The 15,318-nt window shown below is 41.0% G+C and overlaps 1 protein-coding gene across 2 annotated transcripts in view; it reads right to left on the bottom strand.

Moving 5' to 3' along the window:
• The window catches only part of LOC133389233 (allantoinase, mitochondrial-like), a 39,504-nt gene extending 26,368 nt beyond the window's left edge, over positions 1–13,136 (bottom strand). Inside the window, exons 1-3 of one of the 2 annotated variants that reach the window (XM_061636512.1) lie at positions 12,894–13,136; positions 10,654–10,811; positions 3,088–3,239 (exon numbers count right to left, since the gene is read on the bottom strand). In XM_061636512.1, coding sequence (XP_061492496.1) covers positions 3,088–3,239; positions 10,654–10,811; positions 12,894–12,933 — 350 coding nt within the window. In that variant the 5' untranslated portion in view covers positions 12,934–13,136. The remainder of the gene's footprint in view (positions 1–3,087; positions 3,240–10,653; positions 10,812–12,893) is intronic. The other variant, XM_061636513.1, reaches the window with a different exon arrangement.
• Between the last annotated feature and the right edge of the window lie 2,182 nt (positions 13,137–15,318).

Raw genomic sequence — 15,318 nt, 5'->3', positions numbered from 1 at the left:
ATTATCTTATTTGCTTATTGTATTTTATTATTACTATAACCCATACCAAGCATCCCAAGCCCTGAGGACAGCAAAGCGGACTCAAGAACGAGCGTTCTTTGTGGTGGTGCCCAGCTATGGAATTCTCTCTCTTTGGAAGTGAGAATGGCCACAACTTTAATGAGCATTTAAAATTTATTTATTTGATTTATATCCTGCCCTTCCTCCCAGTAGGATCCCAGGGTGGTGGAAGTCCATTTGCTTTTAAAAGCTTTTGAAGACTTAGGGTGCAATCCAACTTGCATTTACACTGGGCTGAGTGGAGTTGGATGCAGCGGATCTCCAGCTCAGCCAGCTCAACCGAGACTGGCATAAGTGAAGCCGACATAAGCCAGAGTAATTCCTGAAAAGGGGGCATGTTGGGGCCATGTCAGGGGAGGGGCCAAGATGAGGGGACTTAGGCCACATTCAATTCATGTTCAGAGCGCTCCTGAAGGTCCCAGTTCAGGCAAAAGTTACGCCAGGAAAAATGGTCTATGAAAATAAGTACAATAGAACTTAATGGAGAGGGCTTACTCCCCAGTAGGGGCATTTAGGAGAGCAGGCTTTTACTTTCTGGTCCCTGCATGCAGCTCCCAGCATAAGCCGGCATTCAGGCAATCTAGAGGCTCCTGAACGGCAATTGGATGCGGCATAACTTTATGCTGGCTTCCCCTGAGTTGGATTGCTCTGTTTTTCCCCACTTGATTGTTTCTTGTACTGTTGTTAAATGGAATGAAATTGTTATGTATTATTATGTATGTTTTGTATTTTATATTTCATTTATTTTTGTTGTTTTTATTGAAAATGCACTGAAGTTTGCATGACATAAAGTGGTATATAAGCATTGACACTAATTTATCCTAACCCTTGTCTGAGCATGTGAGCCTGCACACTGTATAACATGCCAAACAACTGAACATCAGAAATGAAAATGCGGTAACAAAAAAGGGGGGAGCATGAGGGCTGAGAGAGGGAGGGGAGCTGGGAGGGGGTGGGAGGGGAGCTGGGAGGGGGTGGGAGGGGAGCTGGGAGGGGGTGGGAGGGAATAAAGGACTGTACTGTTTTATTGCAATAATGTGAAAACCTGAATAAACTATAGATATATAAAAAACTACAAATAAATATTTATATCCTGTCTTTCTTCACTTGAAATATGGCAATGACCAGACCCAGGCCTCCTTAGCTTCAGCAAAGTTCCTGCATCATCTGTCTTCAGTCTGTAGTCCAAGCTTCCTCTTAGTTTAAATTTGTTTTTGGGAAAGCCTGTCTTATAATGTGGTAAGCGCTGGGGATGATTTGCTTGAATTTCTGCCATTGGATCTGCATGTTCCCTTACCATGTCAAAGATCATGAGTCTTCCCTATGTACATGATCCCCAACCAGACGCAAAGGTTTATTTACTGTACTGTATTGTAAATGTATTTGTATCATGACTTTCCTTTAGTAATGTGCTCAAAGTACCATACATCATAGAATTAAACAAGCTACCTGTGAGACTCAAGGTTAAGCTTCATGACTGAGTAGGGATTTGAACATGGGCATCTTCAGTCCTAGATTGATAGGTTTGGTATCTGCTCCTATAATTAGCCAGCTTGAATTATCAGGAAAGGCAGGGTGTACATTAGACAGACAGACAGGCAGACAGGCAGACAGACAACCACTACATTACATTGGCTCTCAGTACTGTTGCTGGTATGTGAGTTTTGGTGCCCTGGTATACAGTGGTGGCTGGTGGCTCCATGTCAATAGGGCAATGGGATTTGCCCCAGATGCACCTTGGACAGCTCCTTGAAGGTCTAGACTAAAATCCAGAGAGGATTCCACTGCCCCACTGACATGGAGCCACCAGCCACCAGTGCTCGTATAGTTATGTGTAGACATTTCATGCCCCCCCCCCCTAAAAACAGCAAAAAAGCCCATGGACTTTTGGCGTGGAAACTGATGAGGTCACATTCACTCTGTACATTTATTCCACTATTATTCCATTTTAAACAGTCATGGTTTCCTCCAAAGAATTCTGGGAAATGTAGTTTGTGAAGGATACTGAGAGTTGTTAGGAAAGCCATAGTCCCCTTACAGGCCAGTAATTCCCAGAGTTCTCTGGGGAAAAGGACTGACTGTTAAACTACTCGAGGAATTGTAGCTGTGTGAGGAGAATAGAGGTCTCCTAGCAACTCTCAGCACCCTTCACAAACTACACTTCCCAGGATTCTTTGGGGGAAACCATGACTGTTTAAAGTGGAATAAATGTACAGTGTGAATGTGGCACAAATGCACACTTGGTTACACCATCTGACCAGTAGGTGGCACTGCAGGACTGTATATGGCATTTTAGAAATTGCAAAAGTATGTTGCCTGAAGATAAACCTTCCACCCAAAATATTCCTTATCTACAGATGCCAGAAATCTGTAAGATGGGTGAGTGCACATGGCTTGGCAAAGAAAGTTCATGTAGTGATACACAAAGCTGGAGGACAGGGCTATCAATGGCTACTAGCCGTGATGGCTGTGCTCTGCCACCCTAGTCAGAGGCAGCATGCTTCTGAAAAACAGTTGCCGGAAGCCTCAGGAGGGGAGAGTGTTCTTGCACTCGGGTCCTGCTTGTGGGCTTCCCCCAGGCACCTGGTTGGCCACTGTGAGAACAGGATGCTGGACTAGATGGGCCACTGGCCTGATCCAGCAGGCTCATCTTATGTTCTTATATTCTTAAAGCTGCTTGATTTTCATGGTGGAAGGGAGGATATAAATACAAGAAAACAAACAGTGCAGTACAAACACAAGGATGTTCACATCTGCAGAATTCCCTGACCCTTCTTCCCCTCTTCAGCCTCCTGCCCCCCCCCCAGGAAAGTATCTCCTGAAAATCTTGTGAGGTGAGGTGAGGGGCAACAGTGGAATAGGGGACTAGGGAATATTAAGAAGAGACACATATACTCTTGCATTGTGGCATTGAAACAATAAAAGTGAATTGACTTGGGGAATCTCCTTGTGAATTCTTATGAATTAAAATAGGAAAGTCCTTATTCCCTCCCTTTATTCCCTCCCTCCAGTCCTCTGGTACCGTACAATGGCATGTCAACGACAGTTGTGATGCCTCCTGCAGCTGCAGCCTGAGTCATAGATGTAAATCCCTCACCAGCTGGGTGTCCAGGCTCACATATATGCACGTGAGGATCTATTATCCCAGGCATGACCACAAGGTCTCCAACATCTAGCATCTGCAGGCAGAAGAGATCATGAGTCTTACAGGTCATTGCAAAGCATTCTAAGGCTGGCTTCATCGTGGATGTGGTCCATAAAATGCTGCGTTCTGTGCAGGTTCTTGTCAAAACGTCTGGATTTTAATTCAAAACCCAGTTTAATAGTTTAGCTTTTCAGGATGCTATAGAAAGCTTGAAAGAAGTATGACACAGCATTTAAAATATGCAGAAACTAGGAAGCACACTTTAAAATCTCATAGAAATAATCCATGACAGACTACAAGAGCTCTTAAACCCATTCATTCTGTGTTGGATTGTGGCCCACAACGGTTAAGATTTCTAAGAATGCTTCATAATTTATTTGATTGTATAGATTTAGCAGTGCTAGGCTTCTTGCTCACTCCAGCTTATTAGAGCCTTCATTCAGCAAGAGATCTGCCATCTTTCTAACATGCCAGGAATTATTTTTTAAAACTTACCTCTTTCTGGCAGACCATACATAATTTGTCAGACAGTAAACTGTCTCGCATATGCCATGGCAGCTCAACTGTTCCTCAAATCCCCAAGGAGTAAATTATGATAAAAATGGCATCATTAACATGTTGTGATACATCTATCAGTCATCATATGGCAACCATGCTCTCCGGTTCATGCAGATTGCATGCAAATTTTGTTGCAAGCATAATATGGAAATTCGCAGCGAAGCCCTTCACCTTTCTGGTATAGTTTCTTTTGTTGTGGCTCTGGATGACATACTGTTCCTGGTCTTTTGGCCTATTCCTGTGCTAGGGTTTTCAGGAACATTTCAGCCTATACCAAATCTATGAGAAACCAGGTTCTGATTTAATATGAATCGTAGGCCTTTTTAGGGGGGGGATTCAGTTTTAGTAGCAGCTTGCTGTTGCAGAGAAGGAATGTCAGGGGATCAGAAGGAAATGGGTTCATAATGTTTTCAAAAACACTTAAGAGTGCTGTGGCACCTTAAAGACTAACACATTTATTATGATATAAGCTTCTGAGAATTACAATCTGTTTCATTAGGTGCTTTGCCATTAGGTGGTTGAATTCAGGCATAGCAATTGTCTCCTCCATTCCCCTTGGAAATTCATTGACTATCAGAGGTTAAGTTGTATCTGATGTCATTCCTAACTAATTTGTTTGTCTTTCCTTTTATCTCCAGTCATTCTGCATTTCATTTCAATACTTTCATTTATTTAAATTTTATTAACATGTAAAACAGGCCTTGGAGTTAATTTCATGGATCTGTGTCTTAAATCAAAGGGAGGAAACAAGACTGTCTCAGATGGGGAAGATACCACATTCTCCAATACCGTGCTCAGAAATTGTAAATTTGACATGGGGAGGGGGATTGTTCAAGATTGTAGGGTCTAGTCTAGTTTTTTTTTCAGTTGAGGTCAAATTACCACCTTCTTAAGGAGCATTCACTACCTTTGAGGTCTAGATTGAAAGCTCAGGTCTGATTGATTGCAGTAACCAGGAAGGACAAGAATCTAAAGGACATTGACCATACGCAGTAGACATTTACTGTACTAGTGTTTTCTAAGGATTTTTTTTTAAATAGTACTTTTTCTCTGTTTTGTGTTTTTTAGAATATCATAGTCCCTTCTTTCAGCACTTTGAAATGAACCCAGAAATGGAGTGGAAGCCAGTACAGATGGCATAATATGCTGATATCTGTCAGTTCCCATGAACAAACCTGCTGCCTTGTTTGGGCACAGCTGTAGTTTCCAGATTATCTTCAAAGGCAGCCCCACATAAAATGCATAGGAGCAATCCAGCCGGCAGGTTACCAGAGCATGGATAACTATCAGAAGACTATCTCTGTCCAGATAGAGCCACAGCTACATATCAGTCTAAGCTGGTAAAAGGTGCTCCATCACTGAGACTACATGTGCATCCAGGGACAAAGCTGGATCTAAGAGCACTCCCAAACTATGAACCTGCTCTTTTAGGGGGAGTGCAACCACATTCAAGACAGGTTGGATCCCACCTAACTGGGCAGGCCAATCACTATGCACAGTACATCTGTCCTATCTGAATTAAGCTTCAGTTTATTGGACCTTACCCAGTCCACTAGTTCAGAACCTCCACTGCCTCACCTGGACTAGATAAAAAGGAGATGTAAAGCTGAGGGCTGGTAGCATGCTGATGACATCTCAGCCCATATCCTTGGATGGATGACCTCTCCCAGTGGTGTTATGTAGATGTTGAATAAACTGTGGAGGAGAGCAAAAATCCCCTGGCAACTCCTTCTGGAATTCATCACCCACCTCAAAGCACTGCCTCTTGCCCTCAACCCAGACAGACTATTCAGAAGAATTCCATGATCAATAGCTGCAAAAACAACATAGAAGTTCAAGAGAATCAACAGGGTTGCACCTTCCTCTCTGTAAAGGTCATCTCACAGGGTGACCAAGGTCTTTCCAAAACAAGGCATACAGCCTGACCAAAGTAGATCTAGAAATTCCTTTGCATCCTGGAGAGCTTGGAGCTGGTTAGCAACCACCTGCTCAAACACCTTGCCCAGAAAGGGGATATTTGCAACAGGCCTGTAGTTGCTAATGTCTTCCAGGTCCAGTTCGTATTCCTTCAGGAGTGGCCTGATCACTGCCTGTGTCAAAGAGCGTGGTACCGCAACCTCTTACAAATAGGAAGCTATAACCTCCTGGGCTCTGTCAGACGTCCTTATGCTTCCCCATACAGCAAGATAAATAGATATATATTTGAAGAGCACTCAGTCATATGAGGCTGCCTTAAGCAAGCCCCTGTTCTCTCAGCGGACAGAAACTTCACGGTCAGCTTAGATTAGTATTGTAGATGAACCCTAAGCATTAGGCAGCATGATACATATAAATTCTCCATAGAGCATTAAGAACAAACCTGACAATGCAATCCTATAATCCAGTTCAGAGCTTGGAAAAGTTACTTTTTTGAACTACAGCTCCCATCAGCCTAATCCAGTGGCCATGTTGCCTAGGGCTGATGGGAGTTGTAGTTCAAAAAAGTAACTTTTCCAAGCTCTGATACTGGATGGAGGGTGATAGGATCCTGACTGGACTTCCCAAAGTTAGACCAGCATTATTGAGTCACCAAGACAACAGGTACATTGAAAGGCTCAGTTAAATAAGAAATATGATTGAAAGAATGTGTTATTTATCAAATACTGGCTTGCCTACAGTAATGTAATTCATTAGCAGCCAGGCACACAGTATCATCTCAGCAACTGGCGCGCCTAGTAATGTCAGAGGTATGTTTTCTGGGAAATGTATGAAACAGTTTCCAGAAGATATGTGATTGAGAGCAAATTGTGGGGTTAAAGCCAACACAGGGTTGCTTCCCTCACTGATGAAAATTAGGTAGGTGATTAAAACCTTTTTATTCCACTGGGCCTTTCACCACTTTGAAATTCTTGCCCGCTGAATATACTTGAGTTCTTTGGGCTCTGTAATCTTCTCTGTTTTTAGCTTTTGTATCATATTATGTTAATGTTTTAAGCCACTTTGTATCCCTTCTGTGGGCCAAAAGGCTGGATACAAACACACAGTGTATGATCTTAATTAGCTAGCAGTTGACAAAAAAGCTAGCAGTTGAACTCCAAACTTTTTTTCCCTGGAGAAAACTTATAGCAAGTATTCCTGTTAAAAATGGCCTCTATGGCAGTCTATGCAAAGCTGTACTGTATTTGTATCTTTACCTTATCACGGTGCATATGGAATTTCCAAAGTATGGCATTTGCTGCCACGTGTGGTAATGGACACCAACCTGGATAGCTTTTAAAAAGGGTTAGACAAATTCATGGATGATAAGTCTGTCACTTGCTGTCAGTCATGATGGCTGTATACTACCTCCAGGAGAACAGGCAGCATCCCTCTGCAAACCAGTTTCTGGGAAGCAGTAGTGGGAGATGATTATATTGCCGTCATATCCTGCTTATGGGCTTGGCTGAAAACAGGATGCTGGACTTGACAGGTCTTTAACCTGCTCCAGCAGGGCTCTTCTTATGTTCTTACAGCTGGCCATATCTCACATGACTTACATGGATAGGCTGTTTTTCTAAGACAGAGAACCAGTGGCTTTTCTACCAAAATCTACCCTACCAACTAGGTGGTGAGAGAAACTCATGGGCAGCTCATGGACAATTCACAAACACAATAAAGTTGTGTTAATTATTAGTCAAGAAATATGGACAAGACTGAGATCAGCAGCAGGCACTGATAAAGGGTCACTAGCCAGGCAACTGAAAGTTTAACCCACAAGGGAAAAGTGATTAAAAAAAGAGAAAAGAACACCTTATTCTGCCCTTTATCTAATGCATTTGCTGTGAATTTGGTTCACTGCTCCTCACTGAGATTATGACCTCAGGGCCTTATTCCCCACTCAGTTAGTGAAGTCAGTGGAATCACGGCGGTGTGAAACTTGTGTAACCGAGTGGATAATGAGCCCCCAGGCAAGCTATGTTTTGTGTTGGGATAGTTTCCTTCCACAAGCAGCCTCATAAAGGTCTCCTAATACCATGTTCTGAAATAGCTTTTCCTTTATCTTTCTTAAAAAGCTTGAGACCTGGCTATCTGTTGTTGTGCATGCTGACTGAAGAAATCATTCATCATAAGGGCCTTTCTTCAGGATCTCCTACATCTGAAGGTAAATGGACAATGATGACTGGGGAGATGACTTTCTCAGCTATGGTGTCTCATATATAGAATGCTCTCCCAAAATAAGCTCTCCTGGTAACAACCTTGATGTTTTTTCAGTGCCACTTGAAGACTTTTGTTTGTTTGTCCAGACATTCCAACATGTTTTATAGCAATTGTTTGTATGGCTTGTTGGATTTTGCTGGTTCTTGGCTGTTGCTTCTGTGATTTGTGTCAATTTTATAATGTGTTATGATATTATTTTATATTGCTTTTCTTATAAATGGCCCTAGGAGACCTGCGCTGAAGGTCAGCCTATACATTTATAAATGCAATTTCATCTTATTTATTTTATTTTTATCCCTTTCTTTTCCCAAAGAGCTCAGGTTGGTATATATGGTTCCCTCCAATTTAATTTTCATAACCTTGCAAGGGAGACTGGGCTGAGAGATAACAAACGGCTCGAGGTTACCCACTGAGATTCACGGATGAGTGGGGACTTTAACCGAAGTTCTTCCATCCAATTCTAATTACTATGTCAGACTACACAGGACCCTATATTGTAGTTGTATGTTCTTGAGTCAGTGAAAACTGTTATTGTGTAGGAATTATGTAACAGAAGTGAAAAGTGCCCCATAATGTTACTTCTTAGAGCAGTAGCTATTAGTTTAGAACCACAGACAAGAAAGGGATCAGTGTAACCTTGAGCTGGCTTAGAATTTCTCATCAAAGCAGATTAGCAATGAAACATTCTGGATGATGGAGGTGGTGGTTTATGTGTATGAAACATTTCAAAATGTTAGTGCTATCAAAAGTTGAACTTTTGGCACTGTTGACATTTTAAACACTTGGAAATTGAATATGTTTATAAAACATATTTGTATGCTCATTTCCATATTGAATGATCAACACTCTTTATAATAATAATAAAATATTATTTTGTTTTAATATTTTAGTTTTCAGTTCATCTATTAGTTTTATGGATATAATGCTGTTGACCTAAAGAAGGCTACATCATTGCACATGACTAGCACATTGCACCCTGTGTCCTATGGATTTTAGTTCCTCTGGCCTAATAAACATAACTTATCAACTTTATTTACTACCAGACAATGTATTGTTCCCACTCATATCCTTTAACTCACATGTTTTTCCCTGGCTGGAATGTGTCCCTGAACTGTGATAATGCTTCTTGGTTATGGAAGGAGGAGGACAGAGATATGTGTGGGTGGGTATAGAAATCTATGCCTTTTGCATTGTCTAAATGTAGCCGACTGTGCAGGAGTCACATGTATTACCCTACCAACTCTTGCCTCTGGCTCCAAACACCTTTTGCTTCTGTCCCCAACCACTACCATCATGTGGCCCCTGGAATGTTGCCCATGAGACAATTTGGCCCTCTGGCTAAAAAATGTTCCCTACTCCTGCATTCCTTCTCTCTTCAGTTAGGGATAGTCTGACCAATGTTATCCATGCTTGGGTAATCTCCTGTTTAAGTCTGCTGTAATGCATTAAATGTGGGGCTATCCTTGAAAACAGCCCAGAAACTACAGTGCAGCCTTTCCCAACCAGTGTGCCTCCAGATGTTGTTGGACCACAGCTCCCATCTTTCCTGACCATTGGCAATGCTGGCTGAGGCTGATGGGAGTTGTTGTCCCACAACATCTGGAGGCTCACTGGTTGGTAAAGGCTGCTACAGTGAGTACAGAATGCAGCTCTTGGAATATGATCTGGAACTGGTAATTGGGAACACATCTCACCAGTGTTGAAAGAGCTCCATTGACTCCCCGTCTACTCAAGGTACTTCTGCTTGCCAATGAAGCCTTACATGGCTTGGTTTAGTTTAAATGCTGCTTTTTTAAGGTGGACTATACCCAAAACATCTCACAATAGATATTAGATAACAAAAAAACCCCATAAAATTCATTATAAAACATAACATATTCAAATAAAGCAAAGTCAATAATTCAAATTCAATATTACAAGGAAATAATGCAGTCACATATAAAACAAGGATAAAAATTAACAGTGAAAAATATAAAACTAAGCCCCACCACCAGCAAGTTATCTATAGTGTCTCGGGTGCATACCAGCATCAGTAGCATGACCTTCAACACATAATCTAGACTCTCAGCAACTAAAAAGAGACCAGAGTACATAAAAACGTAAACCAATTCCACATCCAGCTGGTGTTGACACCATAACCAGAAATCTTTGCCATCTTCTTTATCCTTCAAGAGCCCTCCTAAGAGGAACTCAGTATTGCAGAGGCTCACTCCCTCTTCTCAGGGGTAAGGGGCTGTGCCTTGGCTTCATTCTAGCCCCCAGGTAACTGAAGAAACACCTGCCTACTTGGTCATCTGCCAATGCCCTCCTCGAAGATCTCCTCTCATCTGAGGTGAGTCAGGTGACAACTAGGGAGGGGGCATTTTCAGTTTGAAACTCTTTGAAACTCTTTCCCACAGAGACTCACCTAGCACCTACACTGTTAGGTTTCATTCTGAAGCTGAAAGTTTTTTTTTTAATCCTCCCAAGTTTTTAAACTAATTTTGAACCAGTATCTGTCTTTTATACTGCTTTTAACTTTTTAAAATTTGGGCTTGCATTTTTATTTCATTTTACTGTTTCATTTATTTATTTATTTTATTAAGCTTATATACCGCCCGACTAGCAACAGCTCTCTGGGCGGTGAACATTAAAATTGTAAACCATGCTGGAAACTGATGCAGAAGGGTAGTATAGAAATCCATAAATAATTAAAATATAAAATGAGTTCATACCTTCTCTCCACTGGGTCTAGCCCAGTTTCTCTTTGGAAGAATGTCAACTATCTTTCCACTGCTGATGACAATCTCTGCTGGGCTAATGGTATTATTTGCCACTACCCTGTTGCTTCGTACAGTCATAATTTCTGAGCCCACCTCCACTTTGGCTGGCCCTTAATTGAAATGAGGAGACTTCAGTAAATGAGCAAACAAACTTCTGCAACTCTTGTTATTTATTTCACTGTTACTATCCATCTAAAATACCATTTAAGTAATGCAGTGTATTGACTTGTCCTCAAATTTAAATGTAGAGAAGACACTATCCTGGTTTGCTTGATATGCTAAGCTGAATTTTGGCTTAGTGAGACTATGTGAATGTGCAGTTTCCTAGAGAGAAGCTTACAACCACTTTGCTTCTCTCCAGTCCTTTTTACTCTCTGCTGGAGGTTGGGAAGGCTTGGTATGCAGCGCTGCGGGAAGGTTTGGTTTAGCGTGTCGTCTAACCAGGAGTTGTGGTCAAGCATAGTGCTGGAGGCCAGATCAAGTCTGTGGGTCAGAACGTTCTTCATTCTCCACCCCTGCATTACAGAATACTGGGAAGGATCTTTAATTGAGATTTAATACAACTTCTAAAGAGAGAATAACTACTTTCAAATTCAATCTTTTCTTTAAGCATAAGAAGTTATATTTTGCCCAAGAGGTTCAATTTCCAAATTACTTATCAAGGTCTTGATCAAGCCAACAAGTAAATTACCAAACTGGAATGAGGTTTTGTGAATGGTCTTGTCATACAGAATGCTCTCTGGTCAGCAGGGCACATTTTCTGTGCTGTGTTCTGAATGCCTTTATAGTGACATCAGTATACACTATCAAGGTACAAGGAAATATCTTAATAACAGATACAAGTGGAGCAATATTAGGAGACAATTTAGCTCTACATTAATTGCAGATGTTCAGAAGTTAATTCTGTATTTATTGTATTTATGTAGTACTTATTTATTTTGCAGTGCCAACCACATCTTTCGGCAGATTGAATCTAGCCCCTGACACGCCCGCCCCCCAAGCAGATAATTGATAATATCAAAATGAGCATATCTGGCTTGGGTCCCCTGTGGATAGCTAGATGCTCAAAGCAGCATGGGGTACAGTTTCTAGGATTTAGCAAGCTAGCACAGCACTGAATATGGCTAGAGACAGAACAAGAAATTAAGCTGCAATCCTAACAATGTCTGCCCATTGAATTCAATGGTACTTACTCCCAGGTAAGTGGGGTTTGTATTGCAGCCTTGTCAAGTAAGAAATGGAGCTGAGCACAAAGCTTGGATGTCACTGGAGAGGACACAGCAACTAATGAACCAAAAGCAAGATCAAAATAATGCTGAATGATGTAGGCAAATATATAGGCAAATCATTTTGAACAACTCTCATTGCAAAGAGTATGCCATATAACTGCCAACAGAGGTATGAAGAGGTTCTTGCCACCCTTACCCTGAGAAATGGTGTGTCATCTCTGTCTCGCATAACATTTTCTCCTCCTTCTTTTAAATAGGATTTTAGACATTTGAGAAATTGCTTTAGTTGGCTCTATGTGTAGTGATGCTGCTGTAATAAAATTCTAAACACAACAGAGAAGATGAGTCCTGCTGACTAGTGGGCATTCTCTAGGACAACAAGGCAATACACCAAGCTTCCTCTGAGTCTGGTAATTTCCTTACTGGCTTAAGATATAGATGAGAAATTAAAATTTGTTTGCATTTTAATGAGAAACTACCCAGTTCACAATTCTCAAATCAATACATGAATGAAATGCAATTATCTTTCAAAATTCACATTTGCCTGAATTTTATGAAGCAGTTCTCCAACCAAATGTTATACACACAAAAATGCATATATTAGGCAAAAGTATGCATAAAATGCATATATTAGTGGAAAATAACACTTATTTTATTAGAGAAAATTGCTTGCAAAAATGTGTATATTGGTCAAAAATGCATGCAAAAATGTGTATTAGGAGAAAATTGCACTAAAATGCTGACAAATTCTCATGAGTTTTTTTTTTAACCACAGATTGCTGGAGAAATTTAGAGAATTGAATTTAAAATTGGAAATATGAGAAACAGAGAGAAACTGAAACTGACAGATTTGTCCATCCTTACTAGATATTGCTTCCTTTCCTCATTCAAGTGGAGCCTTCCATCTAGAGCCTCTTTATCAGATCATGCTAGCCTCCTTCTTCCCAGTAGCCTCTCACTTACCTGCCTGAGTGGCACTGCTTCTCTTAGATGTGTTAGACATTTTAGGGCTGGTGACAAGGATCCAACCTCTTAGGTATTGCTGCCTGCTTGGCTCTGGTTCAGTTCCTTCCCTCTTGCCTTCTGGTACACATTTACATTAAGTGTTAACAAGAAAATGAACTTTCTGAACTACCCGGTGGATTCCTGAGGGCCTGGTCCTGACTAAAAGTCTGGGCACAAATTGTCTAAATTAAGCAAACAAAGAAAAAGATTTCCCTTGTCCTCCTCCGAGACCTTGGAAGTTAGAACTGGTGGAGTTAATCATTAATTGTTTGACCTTTCTTTCATAAATGCCAAAAAAATCTGTGGCAAATAGGGAAGGGCTATAGCTCAGTGATAGAGCATCTGCCTTGCATGCAATCCCTGGCATCTCCAGGTCGGGCTAGGAGAGAATCCAGTCTGAAATCCTAGATAGCTGCTGCCAATCTACTGAGCTGATGGGCCAATGGTTTGACTTGGTATAAGGCAACTTCCTATGTTCCCTATTTATATATAGTCCATATTCTATTGATAGCCCATACAGAATAAAATGCATTAAAAGTGTTGTGCAAAAGTAGCGGATTCACCTCACCCAGTGAGGGTGGCACTGCTCAGCTGCATGTTGCTACTTCAAAACTTTGCTCTGATTTTCAGGGTTGACTATCCAGTGTGATTTTGTTTATAGTTGATAAATAGCGATGCTGCAGCGGTGTTCCCCAAGGTTCTTCTTCTTCTTCTTCTTCTTCTTCATCATCATCATCATCATCATCATCTTTCCTTGCGCAAACTAGAGAAGAACTTGGATGTACCAACTATGATTCTCTCCCTCAAACAGTTGCTGAACCATAGAGATACAAGGCTAGAGTAAAGCATAATTTACCCTACCTATTTTTCTCTGAGATTTGGAATCTCCCTTTTTTGACTAGAAGAGGGGTCTGCGTGCCTAGGTTTCCACCTTCGGTTGGAAAGTGATGAGGCCGATCTATTTATTTCATTTCATTTATTTATTTAAAATATTTCTATCCTACCCTTCTACCCTATAATAGGGCACTCAGGGCGGCTTACAAAAATAAAATCAAACATGTACATAATAAAATTGTAAACAGTAAAATCACAAAAACATTAAAATAAATACATAAAATACAATTAAATCAATTATTATTAATTGCCCGCACTTCACCAATAGGTCCCAGGGAGGGTTGAAAAATCTAAAATACAATATTAAAAAGAATTAAAACACATTTCAATCACGAGAATACGGTGGGTTCTGAAAACACACCTTCAGTGTAGTGGTTCAACAGAGATTTGCTCTATGGCAGTTGCAGGGAGATCCTAAGCATGGCAAGTTACACAGAGTGACAAATGACAACAACAAATGAACAATTAACCATTCAGAATTGAGAGAGCTTTGCGCATACCATGGACTGTGAAACAGACAAATAATTGGGTGTTAGAACAAATTAAACCAGAACTGTCACTAGAAGCTAAAATGATGAAACTGAGGTTATCATACTTTGGACACATCATGAGAAGACATGATTCACTAGAAAAGACAATAATGCTGGGAAAAACAGAAGAGAGTAGAAAAAGAGGAAGGCCAAACAAGAGATGGATTGATTCCATCAAGGAAGCCACAGACCTGAACTTACAAGATCTGAACAGGGAGGTTCACGACAGATGCTGTTGGAGGTCACTGATTCATAGGGTCGCCATAAGTCGTAATTGACTTGAAGGCACATAACAACAACAAAGTACCAATTATCCAGCCCTGGAAATGTAGAGGCATGTTCAGATACAATGCTAAGCCATAAGCCATAGTTAAGCAAATTAGTTTGTGCACAAAGTGTGTGCTGGTGCATACAGCCTGAGCTCTCCTACTTTGCTCCTCTCTTCCTCCAGTAGGGAAACAAAATCATGGCACATCTGGCTTAGTGTTACATCTGAACCAGTGCTAGTGGTTTGTTTTGTTCAGGACAAACCATTATCTGAAGCCAAGGTTTGTTAATGGTTTCCTAATAGTGGTTTGTTTGGGAGAAGCAAGTGCTGGTTCAGACACAGCACAGTGTCGTATCTGAATGTGGTCATTTTCTTTCCTTGGAACTGCAGTATTAAGCTCCTATTGACAAAAGGGGGGGGAGACTTTAATTGTGCCTCACTTGCCTTTAAAATGGCTATTCCCTTTAAATTCTGGATGTGGAGTTGTGCTCAGAAAATCCCAGCCCAGTCTATTAGGATTCCCAGAGCTTGGAAAAGTTATTTTTTGGAACTATAACTCCCATCAGCCCAGTCCAGTGGCCATGCTGGCTGGGGCTTATGGGAGCTGTAGTTTAAAAAAGTAATGTTTCCAAGCTCTGAGGATTCCTTCCTGGGATATTTAAACTGAGGTTGGATGTCCATCTCTCAGGAA

Source organism: Rhineura floridana, chromosome 7, assembly GCF_030035675.1.
Source record: "Rhineura floridana isolate rRhiFlo1 chromosome 7, rRhiFlo1.hap2, whole genome shotgun sequence".
NCBI lineage: Eukaryota > Metazoa > Chordata > Lepidosauria > Squamata > Rhineuridae > Rhineura > Rhineura floridana.
The sequence above is the reverse complement of the archived record's forward strand: the minus strand, read 5'-3'. Positions and strand labels throughout refer to the sequence as shown.